Below are 13,534 nucleotides of genomic sequence, written 5' to 3'. Positions count from 1 at the left end.
AGTCATACGTAATTTTCACTCAATCAGCACTTTATTCAATATTGCAAGAACAACCTAACAATATTCTCAGTGCTTTTTCTTTTCCTTTTTTTCCCAGACTGGGTGTCAAACTCCAGTCCTCAAGGGTCGGTGTCCTGCAACTTTTAGATGTGCCTCTGCTGCACCACACCTGAATAGAATAATCAGGTCATTAAGGCTCTGGAGAACCGAACTACACTAGGAGGAGGTAATTAAGCCATTTCATTCCAGCGTTTTGTACCTCTGGCACATCTAAAAACTGGAGGACAGCGGCCCTTGAGGACTGGAGTTTGACACCTGTGGTTCTAACTAAACACTCCCTCCCTACTTGTACTTGGTCTTGAGTTATCAAGCAGTTTGCAAGCATTATGTTTTACCACCATACAAAAACAGTCACAGGTTACACATATAACTAATGAAACTATTTTCTAAATTTCCACTAACAATAAACCCATCAATAAAAGAGGAGACTCGCAGCAGAAAATTCAAAGCGGAACTAAAAGTTATTTCCTGTTTCTTCAGTAAAGCCACTGAAGTGAAACACACAAAAGATAAAAACAAAGAACACGGGATACTCTTAGCTTTTCTTTTGTCAGTCGGTTGTGTGAAAACGGGTTTGAAGTTTAGCTAAATATGTGAATGTTTTAAATAAAAATGTCTGAGAGAGAGTTTATCAACGAGCAGGAAACTCCTGCTGAAGAAACATTCACAGAGTTGAAAGAAATCAACGTCAAGATCGAAGAAGAGATGGAGGATCAGCGCAGACCGCTGGATTTCACCCGGATACCGAAGACCGTCTTACACCGAATAGGTACGAAACACCTTCAGGTTTTACTGATACCGATGAGCCCATAGAGATAATAAAAGAATAGACGCCTCATGGATATGAGGTTGCTCTATGTTGTTGTTATGTGTCATTGGTAGATGTCGTTGCTCTATGTTGCATGTAGATGTTGCATATGTCTGTTATATATTTCTATGTTGTCGTTCATGTCGTTGGTCCGTGTTGCTATTGCCTGTTCTCTTTGCCATTATAAAGTCTTGAAGTAGGTCATGTCTGATCAAAGTGTTTATTAGATATTACAAAAATGTTGGTCTTTTAATATCAGTGGTTTCAAAATACTTAGATTTCTACTTCGTATTGTCTTTATGCATTAGTCAGGGCAGCTAACGAGGTTGATGGTGCTACGCGCAGCCTTCCGTTTTTTTTCTTTTTAAATCTAATATATTTGGGAAGGAGTTTCACTTTCAGAAAGTATTTGAACTTCTCTCTCATTTACTGAAGCGGAACTCAGTTTTTAACAAATATTGTAGTTTTCAGTGTACTTCTAAATCTGTTCCTTATTCGCATCATTTCGGGCCTGCTACTGCCTCTAGTGGCGTGGGGTGGTAACACAACTAATATAATTACTAAATCATAATACAACGACGTCTTTATTATTTACTATTAATTTCGGCATTACGAAATTAATAGTAAAACATTCCCGTAAGATTAATTACTGGCATTTTTGCCAGTAAAAGATAATTTATATTTTATCTTATCAAACTATATTTCATTTTCTTAATCATGTGCAGCTAATTAAATGACAATACTTTCATACTTTATAAATAATATCTATATAACTCCATCAATAACAGGAGGAACAAAGGAAATGAGACATGAGAAATTTGATCAACTATAATAAAACTATAATTTGCAATGTAAGAGAAATTTAATTCAACAAAAGTCAATAAACAAATCAGTTAAGAACAGAGAAAAAACCAGTGTTGTTAAACAGATAATAGCAAAAATTAATATTCTTGTTTTTATGATGCCATGTTTAATATTATGAGACTTTTTGTTGATAGAGTTGTATAGGACAAAATAAGATGAAAATTATTTAATCTATTAACGTAAGGTAAATAAGAATTGCTCCAAAAGACTAAATATGGCAATATTTTTATATATTCATGGACGTGCACATGTTCACTGAAGACTAATTTTATTGTAGTTTTTAATTATTGTGAAGGGTTCATTGACTCACATTTTGAAGCTTTTGTTTTGTCTTTTTGTCCAGATCTCCCAACAAGCTGCTTGAGTAAAGAGGAGGAGGTTCTGAACGAGCCCAGCAACCAGGAAAACTCCACTTTACATCAGGAGGAACCAGAACCTCTGCAGATGAAACAGGAGCAAGAGGAACCAGAACCTCCGCTGTTGGAACGGGAGCTAGAGGAACCAGAACCTCCGCTGTTGGAACGGGAGCAAGAGGAACCAGAACCTCCGCATTTGGAACGGGAGCAAGAGGAACCAGAACCTCCGCATTTGGAACGGGAGCAAGAGGAACCAGAACCTCCGCTGTTGGAACGGGAGAAAGAGGAACCAGAACCTCCGCTGTTGGAACGGGAGAAAGAGGAACCAGAACCTCCGCTGTTGGAACGGGAGAAAGAGGAACCAGAACCTCCGCTGTTGGAACGGGAGCAAGAGGAACCAAAACATCAACAGATCACAGAGGAAGAGAAGCAACTCTGCATCAGTCAGGATGAAGAGCAGCTTGTGCTGAAACAAGAGACTGATGACATTTTGGTGAACAAACAGAAAGGCACAGCTGAGACTTCAAAACAAAAAAAGCACAAGGAAGCTCACCCAAACCAAAAACGATATTCTTGTAAAATTTGTGATAAACCTTTTCTCGAAATTATTCCTTGACAACACACATGACAACTCACACGCCTGAGAAACCCTTCACATGTGCAGCTTGTGGAAAAACTTTCCATCAAACCAGCACTTTAAACAGACACATAAAAACACACTCGGGTGAGAGGCCTTACACGTGCACAACCTGTGCAAAAAGCTTTGTATCTAGATCTCACTTACTTGATCACATGACAATTCACACTGGTGAGAAGCCTTTCTCTTGTGAGACCTGTGGGAAAAGTTTCCGGAGGAAACCTGACTTGGTTAGGCACAAGAGAATTCACACAGGTGAGAAGCCCTTCTCTTGTGAGATCTGTGGAAAAAAAGTCACTCAAAAATCCCATTTAACTTCTCACATCGCTTCTTTACACATGTGAGAAGTAGCGGTGCACTGATTTATAAGTCAGCTAATTAATATATGTTTTCCTTAATTTTGGGAGATCAGCTGATTCTTGCATGTGAAGCTGGTCTGATCCCCCAATTTTATTGACCTCATCCACTGCTCTCTTCTGCTCTCCGTTGAGCGGTTTAACTATTCGAGCGCCCCAAAACAAAAACTGCAATCGGTGCACCCTTAGTGAAAAGCCAGGAAAATGTTTTGTGTAGATCCAGTTTACTTCATCACAAGAAGATTCACACGGGTTAGAAGCCTTTCTGTTGTAGGTCCTGTAGAAAAGGTTTCACTCAAAAGAAATGTAACAGTTCACATGAGAACTCACACAGGTTTGATGGCACAATGTGAACCTCAAGTAAGATTCTTGGTAACCTGCTGTTTGGAAGTGGAGTAATTGCAGGGTTTGACTGCTTTCAGATTTAGACTTCTAAAATTTTGGAATCTTTATTGTGTGTTTATGCTTTGTACTTATTTATTTTATTTCAATGATTTGGGGAAATGGATGCATTTATTTGACATGGTTTTAATGGTTTTTCTTAGAAAATGTATTGATGATATGGATTGAATTTTAGATAGAAAAATAATTTAAACTTTTAATATAATTTTTAGGTAATAAATTATACTGATGATACTGATGGTCTTTTTCTTTTTTCTGTTTAGTAGAAAACATTAATCAGGAAAACGTCTATATATACAGCAGCAGAGCTCATCTCTTCCTCCTTAACTTAGCATGAATTTTGATGAATTGCAATGAATTTTAATTTAACCGAGGAAAATATTCATTTTTCAATAAACACTTAACAGATAGTAAAGCTCAGGGATTATTATTCTATTTATTTAATATTCCCTGCTGGAACAATGTTCTTCCTGTGTATTTTCTTTTGACGTATTTGGTAAACTACTGAAGTACTGAGTAACTGATCATAACACCTGATTTAATATTCAAAATGTTTCTTCGGACAGCCAAAAGTATAAAAGTTATGTGAACATTCTGGTATTTTACAGAGTATTACCAAAACATTGATATAAATAAGGAGTTAGGTTTGGAGGCTGGTTCTAGACCAGATTTACCACAGGGGTCAGGGTAGTCGGAGTTTTTCCATGGCGATACTTGGAAAAAGAATTAAACAACATAAACCAGAGCAATATTTCATCATTTGATTAAATCAGTGAGCAAAAGAGTCACTTGTGCAGATTCATGGAAGATGGAGCAGCTAAAGGTGCAGCACCATAATTTTTATGGTTATTGTCATACTTATATGCAATGTCTCTATGTAAAAAGAGACAACAAATATATAAATTTTAAAGCTGGGAAATTTAAATGATGTGCTTAAAACTCATTTTCACTCACTGAACTGACTGAACCACTGAAATAAACTTCATATTACATGTTATTGAATGTGACTGTTTAAACATACTCCAGCATATGAATGTTTGAAATCCATTGGAATGAATTCAGCACAGATTGTAGAAAAATAGCTGAGCCACTGATTTCTACAACAGCAGTTTTAGCTGGAACAATGTTGGTGTAGTAGCAGGTTGTTGTCAGTAGGGGGCACCACACAATTATATCTGATAAAAAGCTTTTTTATTAAACATTAAAAGTTTAATATAAACATTATATATAAAAACATAGCAAATGAAGCTTTTTAAAACATTAGTTTATGTGTAATTATTTAATACTGTGCTTCTCTCATATGAACTGAGGTAGTAAAATGAATTAATAATAATGGGAAAAAATAAATGAATAAGAAGGAGTTTACTCTAATGAGCTATCACTCTTAGCTACCAAGGAGATATACGTAATTTTCACTCAATCAGCACTTTACTCAATATTACAAGAACAACCTAACAATATTATCAGTGCTTTTTCTTTTCCTTTTTTTTCCCAGACTGGGTGTCAAACTCCAGTCCTCAAGGGTCGGTGTCCTGCAACTTTTAGATGTGCCTCTGCTGCACCACACCTGAATAGAATAATCAGGTCATTAAGGCTCTGGAGAACCGAACTACACTAGGAGGAGGTAATTAAGCCATTTCATTCCAGCGTTTTGTACCTCTGGCACATCTAAAAACTGGAGGACAGCGGCCCTTGAGGACTGGAGTTTGACACCTGTGGTTCTAACTAAACACTCCCTCCCTACTTGTACTTGGTCTTGAGTTATCAAGCAGTTTGCAAGCATTATGTTTTACCACCATACAAAAAGAGTCACAGGTTACACATATAACTAATGAAACTATTTTCTAAATTTCCACTAACAATAAACCCATCAATAAAAGAGGAGACTCGCAGCAGAAAATTCAAAGCGGAACTAAAAATTATTTCCTGTTTCTTCAGTAAAGCCACTGAAGTGAAACACACAAAATATAAAAACAAAGAACACGGGATACTCTTAGCTTTTCTCTTGTTAGATGGTTGTGTGAAAACGGGTTTGAAGTTTAGCTAAATATGTGAATGTTTTTAATAAAAATGTCTGAGAGAGAGTTTATCAACGAGCAGGAAACTCCTGCTGAAGAAACATTCACAGAGTTGAAAGAAATCAACGTCAAGATCGAAGAAGAGATGGAGGATCAGCGCAGACCGCTGGATTTCACCCGGATACCGAAGATCGTCTTACACCGAATAGGTACGAAACACCTTCAGGTTTTACTGATACCGATGAGCCCATAGACATAATAAAAGAATAGACGCCTCATGGATATGAGATTCGGTTTGTGTCATAAATAAGTAGAAGTCATGTGTAGATGTCTATGTTGCATGTAGATAATTCCTATGTAGATGTTGCATATGTCAACCTATCAGTTGATCAATTTTTATTTGTATAGCACATTTCAGCAGCAAGGCATTTCAAAGTGCTTTACATCATTAAAAACAAAAACAGAGTAATAAGCAGTCAAATAAAAAAATGAGTAAAATGATTAAAACCTGCACCCTTTTTCTAGCTTTTTGGAACTTTAGTTGAAACGCCGTCAACTGGGACTCTAAACCTTATTTAGCCATAAGCAACTCTAAACAGGTGGGTTTTAAGTTGAGATTTAAAGGCACTCAGTGTTTCAGCTGGTTTACAGTTTTCTGAAAGTTTGTTCCAAATCTGTGGTGCATAAAACTGAATGCTGCTTCTCCTTTGGTTCTGGTTCTGGGGATGCAGAGTAGAACCAGAACCAGAAGATCTGAGGGGTCTAGAAGGTTGGTAGAGTAATAACAGATTGTTAATGTATTGTGGTGCTAAACCGTTCAGTAATTTATAAACTAACATTATTTTTTATTTATAGTCTATTCTCTGAGCTACAAGGAGCCAGTGTAGGGACTAACTGGTGTTTTGTGCTTCATCTTCCTGGTTTTAGTCAGAACAGCAGCAGCAGCATCTGGATCAGCTGCAATTGTTTGATTGATTTGTTAGTCAGACCTGTGAAGAAGCTGTTGCAGTAATCAATGCGGCTAAAGATAAACGCATGGATGAGTTTCTCTAGATCGCACTGAGACATCAGTTCTCTAATCCTGGAGATGTTCTTCAGGTGATAGAAGGCCGACTTTGTGACTGTCTTTATGTGGCTTTGAAGGTTCAGGTCAGAGGTCATCACTACTCCCAGGTTTATGTTGCATATGCATTCGCTGCAAATGTCGTTCATGTCGTTGGTCCGTGTTGCTATTGCCTGTTCTCTTTGCCATTATAAAGTCTTGAAGTAGGTCATGTCTGATCAAAGTGTTTATTAGATATTACAAAAATTTTGGTCTTTTATTATCAGTGGTTTCAAAATACTTAGATTTCTACTTCGTAGTGTCTTTATGCATTAGTCAGGGCAGCTAACGAGGTTGATGGGTGCTACGCGCAGCCTTCCGTTTTTATTTTTCTTTTTAAATCTGTAATATCATCTTCATCTTTATTAAGGAGTTTCACTTTCAGAAAGTATTTGAACTTCTCTCTTATTTACTGAAGCGCAACTCAGTTTTTAACAAATTCTGTAGTTTTCAGTGTACTTCTATATCTGCTCCTTAGTCGCATCTTTTCGGGCCTGCTACTGCCTTTAGTGGCGTGGGGTGGTAACACAACTAATATAATTACTGAATCAGATTGCCATTACATCTTTATTATTTACTATTAATTTTGGCATTACTGGCAAAAGATGGAAGAGGATTTATCTTCTGCCATTAAAAGATAAAATATAAATTATCTTAAACATATTTTTTTCATTTTCTTAAGCATGTACAGCTAATTAAATGACACACAATACTTTCATACGTTATAAATAATATCTATATAACTCCATCAATAACAGGAGGAACAAAGGAAATGAGACATGAAAAACATCATGATCAACTATAATAAAACTACAATTTGCAATGTATATGTAAAAAATTTAATTGAGCAAAAGTCGATAACAAACAAATGAATTAGGTTAACAGAAGAATAACCAGGGTTGTTAAACAGATACTAGCAAAAATTCATATTTTTGATTTTATGATGCCATGTATATTATTCTGAGAGACTTTTTGTTGGTAGAGTTATACAGTGATCCCTCGCTATAAGGCGGTTCACCTTTCGTGGTCTCGCTGCTTCGTGGATTTTTTTCTAGGGGCCCTGACCAACAGGGGGCCTTCTACAATATTAATTATTTATTTTTGTTCATAGAAATAAAAAAAATTAAAACTCGGGGGCCCTGTCAATTACAAAATTAATCAGATTGTATTTTAAAAGATTGTTTTTAGCAGTAAATATGTAATGTTCCCACTCCCAGATCAAAAAACACACATCCATATTTGCCCTGAACCCCCCTACCTCCATTAAATGGTTCGTTCCTGCTTGGAGCGCTTTAGAGTGAAGCTGTTGGCAGCAGTCAGTGAAAGACACGAACGATTGTGGCAGTTGCTATGCTGCCAAGAAAAGTTATAAAATCGGGTTTTCAAAAAAAAGAGGGAGAGAAAAAGTCAAGAGTGTTAATTTATAACCCAGTTTTTCTCTGAAAGGTGGGTAGACTCTGTGAGATTATCAACCATTTAGCATAGTTATCTTAGCTACAGACTACTGTTTGCCTCCTTTTCACTAGCATTTAATGAATTAAGGAAAATAAATTACCAAAATATTCATATATTTAACTTGTTTGTACCTTTTACCACTTAACAGATGAGTCAGTCAGCAGCAGCTCTAACCCATCCCATATCCTTCCTGACCCGTCCTCTCCTGAGTGAAATTAAAACTGCAGTATGTCACTTTTATATCAATATTTTTTTCACATATTTGTTAAAACTGTCATTATGTTGTGACGGCATGGTATGAGAGGTAATCTGTGAAAAATCTATTTCCAGTTTCCAGTGTTGGAAACAACCAGTCAGTGGCAGGAGAGTTTTAGTGCTGTCAATCACAATCTCATGTGGTGCTGCTCATCCTCCTTCCCTCTTGATTTGTGCTATGCTGCTTCTAGCATAGCACAGAGCTGTGCAGATTCAAACTGTGGATGCTCAGTTTAGTTAGCATAACTACCAATGACGGCAGATAAACGGTTTCTTATAATGATAAGTTGTTTCTCCATTAGCACATTTAGCAGTGAGTGAATGAACAGTGCTAAGAGCGTCCTACTGGTCCTGATTTGTTGTTTTGGTCAGAACAGTGCATTACTTTAACCAGTAATAGTAATTCAGGAAGGAGGTGGAGGATATTGATTGTTTTCACAGATTATCTGTCTCATAACAAACTGCTACGACATCGTTACAGTGTTAACAAATGTGGAGAAAACATTTTTTTAAATTAATTTTATGTACTGCAGCTTGAAAAAAATGCAACTACTTAGCATTTTTGAGAAGTCTGGATTGCTTTATGTGTGGTTGCACGGTGCTTTTGACTGTTGCTCATGGGGAGAGACATTTATGTATCTAAAACTAACAGAAAAACATTAAGCAACCTAAGTAATGAACCAAAGAAAGCAAGGCAGATGCAAGCCTTTAAAATTGTGACGCTTTTTATGGGTCAAATAGACTCAAAACATTGTAACAGTAGCTGTTACAATTACAGTAGCTTTTACTGCAAATTTGATCACGAGGGGCCCAATCAAATTTTTTGTCAGGGGGCCCAAGATTCCTGGCAGCGATTCCTGCTAATCCTCTCTTCTCTCCAAATAATGCCAAGTAATGTCATAATACTAATGGTCAGAAAGTAACTTAGGAAGAAGAGACTTTGAGACGGTTTGGTCGAAATATTTAGCATTTTACTGCAAGTTACAGTGTGCTCCCATTATATAAGCGCAATCATTGTCTGTGTCCATAAGTATAGCAAACTATAAAGCTGCAACAGCGCCTCCTGCAGTCACAGTGTGCAGTGGTCATAGAATATGGGGAAAAGTCCCAGTTTGCAAGAAGCAAATCTTTAAGAGGAGTTAATGTCGGCATATTTCCAAATGTTGGCACACTTGCTGTCACTGCAGTTTTATCGCTGGTAAAATTATTAACCACATGCAGACATTGTAAAATTCAAATAAGGTAAATAAAAATTGGTCCGAGAGACGAACAATGGCAAAGATGTTATTTTTTTATGGAGGCCCACATGTTTGATGAGGACTTTTTATTTGAGTTTTTAATTAAAGTGAAGGGTTTATTGACTCACATTTTGAAGCTTTTGATTTGTCTTTTTGTCCAGATCTCCCACAAAGCTGCATGAGTAAAGAGGAGGAGGTTCTGAATGAGCCCAGCAACCCGGAAAACTCCACTTTACATCAGGAAGATCCAGAACCTCTGCAGATGAAACGGGAGCAAGAGGAACCAGAACCTTTGCAGATAAAACGGGAGCAAGAGGAACCAGAACCTCTGCAGATGAAACGGGAGCAAGAGGAACCAGAACCTTTGCAGATAAAACGGGAGCAAGAGGAACCAGAACCTCTGCAGATGAAACGGGAGCAAGAGGAACCAGAACCTCTGCAGATAAAACAGGAACAAGAAGAACCAGAACCTCTGCAGATAAAACAGGAACAAGAAGAACCAGAACCTCTGCAAATAAAATGGGAGCAAGAGGAACCAGAACCTCTGCAGATAAAATGGGAGCAAGATGAACCAGAACCTCTGCAGATAAAACGGGAGCAAGAGGAACCAGAACATCAACAGTTCAAAGAGGAAGAGAAGCAACTCTGCATCAGTCAGGATGAAGAGCAGCTTGTGCTGAAACAGGAGACTGACGACATTTTGGTGAACAAACAGAAAGGCAAAACTGAGACTTCAAAACAAAAAACACACAAGAAAATTCACCCAAACCAAAAACTATATTTTTGTAAAATTTGTGACAAAACCTTTTCTCGAAATAATTCCTTAATGACACACATGACAACTCACACGGCTAAGACACCTTTCACATGTTCCACCTGTGGAAAACATTACTCTCACAATTGTCGATTAATTGATCACATGAGAATTCATACAGGGGAAACACCGTTCACATGTGCAGCTTGTGGAAAAAGTTTCCATCAAAACGGCACTTTAAACAAACACATGAGAATTCACTCGGACAAGAGGCCTTACACATGCACAACCTGTGGGAAAAGTTTTGTGTCTAACTGTCAGTTACTTGATCACATGAAAATTCACACAGGTGTGAAGCCTTTCTCTTGTGGGACTTGTGGAAAATGTTTCACTCTTAAAAAAAGATTAACTGCTCACATGAGATTTCACACGGGTCAGAACACTATTTCTTGTGTCACTTGTGGAAGAAATTTCTTGTATAAATCTAAATTAGTTGACCACATGAGAACTCACACGGGTGAGAAACCTTTCTCATGTGGGACCTGTGGAAAAAAGTTCTCTTATAAACGCAGTTTAAATCTTCACATGAGAACTCACACTGGTGAGAAACCTTTCTCCTGTGAGATCTGTGAAAAAAGTTTTACTTATAAAAATAGCTTAGCTGCTCACGTGATAACTCACACAGGTGAGAAACCTTTCCCATGTGGGACCTGTGGAAAAAAGTTATCTTATAAACACAATTTAATTATTCACATGCGAACTCACACAGGTGAGAAATCTTTCCCATGTGGGACCTGTGGAAAAAAGTTATCTTATAAACACAATTTAATTATTCACATGCGAACTCACACTGGTGAGAAACCTTTTTCATGTGAGAGCTGTGAAAAAAGTTTCACTTGTAAAAAAAGATTAACTGCTCACTTGGGAGTTCACACGGGTTAGAAGACCATTTCTTGTGGCACTTGTGGAAGAAATTTCTTGTATAAATCTAACTTAGTTGACCACATGAGAACTCGCACAGGTGAGAAACCTTTCTCATGTGGGACCTGTGGAAAAAAGTTCTCTTATAAACACAGTTTAAATATTCACATGGGAACTCACACTGGTGAGAAACCTTTCTCATGTGAGATCTGTGGAAATATTTTCACTTATAAAATAGCTTCGCTGCTCACATGAAAACTCACACAGGTGAGAAACCTTTCTCATGTGGGACCTGTGGAAAAAGTTTTTCTTATAAAAATTTTTTAAATCTTCACATGGGAACTCACACTGGTAAGAAACCTTTCTCATGTGGGACCTGTGGAAAAACATTCACTCAAAAATACTATTTATCTTCTCACATCAGAATTCACACATGTGAGAAGTAGCGGTGCACTGATTTATAAGTCAGCTGATTAATATACATTTTCCTTAGTTGTGGGAGATCAGCTGATTCTTGCATGTGAAGCTGGTCTGATCCCCCAATTTTATTGACCTCATCCACTGCTCTCTTCTGCTCTCTGTTGAGAGGTGTGACTATTAGAGCGTCCTAAAACAAAAACTGTAATCGGTGCACCCTTAGTGAAAAGCCAGGAAAATGTTTTGTGTAGATCCAGTTTACTTCATCACAAGAAGATTCACATGGGTTAGAAGCCTTTCTGTTGTAGGTTCTGTAGAAAAGGTTTCACTCAAAAGAAATGTAACAGTTCACATGAGAACTCACACAGGTTTGATGGCACAATGTGAACCTCAAGTAAGATTCTTAGTAACCTGCTGTTTGGAAGTGGAGTAATTGCAGGGTTTGACTGCTTTCAGATTTAGACTATTTTTATTTCAATGATTTGGGGAAATGGATGTCTTAATTTGACATGGTTTTAATGGTTTTTCTGCTTAGAAAATGTATTGATGATATGGATTGAATTTTAGATAGAAAAATAATTTAAACTTTTAATATAATTTTTAGGTAATAAATTATTATACTGATGATACTGATGGTCTTTTTCTTTTTTCTGTTTAGTAGAAAACATTAAATCAAGAAAACGTTTATATATACAGCAGCAGAGCTCATCTCTTCCTCCTTAACTTGGCATGAATTTTAATGAATTGCAATGAATTTTAATTTAACCGAGGAAAATATTCATTTTTAAACGCTTAATAGATAGAATAATAAACCCTGAGCTTTACTATTTATTTAATATTCCCTGCTGGAACAATGTTCTTCCTGTGTATTTTCTTTTGAAGTATTTGGTAAACTACTGAAGTACTGAGTAACTGATCATAACACCTGATTTAATATTCAAAATATGTCCTCAGACAGCCAAAAGTATAAAAGTTATGTGAACATTCTGGTATTTTACAGAGTATTACCAAAAACATTGATATAAATAAGGAGTTAGGTTTGGAGGCTGGTTCTAGACCAGATTTACCACAGGGGTCAGGGTAGTCGGTGTTTTTCCATGGCGATACTTGAAAAAGAATTAAACAACAAAAACCAGAGCAATATTTCATCATTTGATATAATCAGTGAGCCAAAGAGTCACTTGTGTCTCCAGAGGTTGCAGATCCCTGGAAGATGGAACAGCAGCTAAAGGTGCAGCACCATAATTTTTAATTAAGGTAAAATTGTGAAGGTTGAATAAATCTAACTAAATATTAATGAGGCATTTATTCAGTATAAATTCTTCGGTTCCCCTTTTTGCCCCGTCTAGAACCCACAATTCATTGCTGCACGTAACAATTTCAGTTAAAAGGCGGATTTATAGCAATCTTTTATGGGTTTTGTCCCCAAGAAAAATAGTATAAGGCAAAGATTAGAAATAAAAATGTTTGATATAATAAACTGAGCAGAAAAAAAGAAGAAATAAAAAATAATAGTCACAAACTAATTGAGAAAAGTTAAAGTGTCACAAATGCAAGACAAATTTCAAATCTTAAACATATTGCTATAAAGATTGGGCTTTTCCGATTTTATTTAAGCTCTTAAATTATTTCACTTTAAAAATGTAGGGGATTGCAGCATGCCCTAAAATTCAATTAAACAACCTAGAATTTTCTTAATCTAATTGATTTCTAATAGGTTTTCATTCATTATTATAGAAAATGCTTTTTTCTCTCGATTAATATTGACTTTAAATTCTCCAGTTCCTCTGAATGTTTATTATATTTTAATAAAACATGTTACACATGTTTCATCTGATTACAATATTCATCATTTTGAATATAATTGACTGAAAAAAAGTGTCACATTGCA

The 13,534-nt window shown here is 36.5% G+C and overlaps 2 protein-coding genes across 2 annotated transcripts; both read left to right on the top strand.

Moving 5' to 3' along the window:
• Nucleotides 1-489: 489 nt before the first annotated feature.
• On the top strand, nt 490-2,712 carry LOC145548507 (uncharacterized). Its single transcript, XM_081598991.1, has 2 exons — nt 490-829; nt 2,076-2,712. Exons 1-2 carry the CDS (start codon nt 673-675, stop codon nt 2,702-2,704), a joined length of 786 nt encoding a protein of 261 aa, XP_081455117.1. The 5' UTR covers nt 490-672; the 3' UTR covers nt 2,705-2,712.
• Nucleotides 2,713-5,014: 2,302 nt separating this feature from the next.
• On the top strand, nt 5,015-12,270 carry LOC145548504 (uncharacterized). Its single transcript, XM_081598988.1, has 2 exons — nt 5,015-5,710; nt 9,713-12,270. The coding sequence occupies exons 1-2, from the start codon at nt 5,539-5,541 to the stop codon at nt 11,245-11,247; spliced, it is 1,707 nt and encodes a 568-aa protein (XP_081455114.1). The 5' UTR covers nt 5,015-5,538; the 3' UTR covers nt 11,248-12,270.
• The last annotated feature ends 1,264 nt before the right edge of the window (nt 12,271-13,534 follow it).

This window comes from Poecilia reticulata, chromosome 18 (genome assembly GCF_904066995.2).
Source record: "Poecilia reticulata chromosome 18, P_reticulata-male-v2, whole genome shotgun sequence".
NCBI lineage: Eukaryota > Metazoa > Chordata > Actinopteri > Cyprinodontiformes > Poeciliidae > Poecilia > Poecilia reticulata.
The sequence above is the reverse complement of the archived record's forward strand: the minus strand, read 5'-3'. Positions and strand labels throughout refer to the sequence as shown.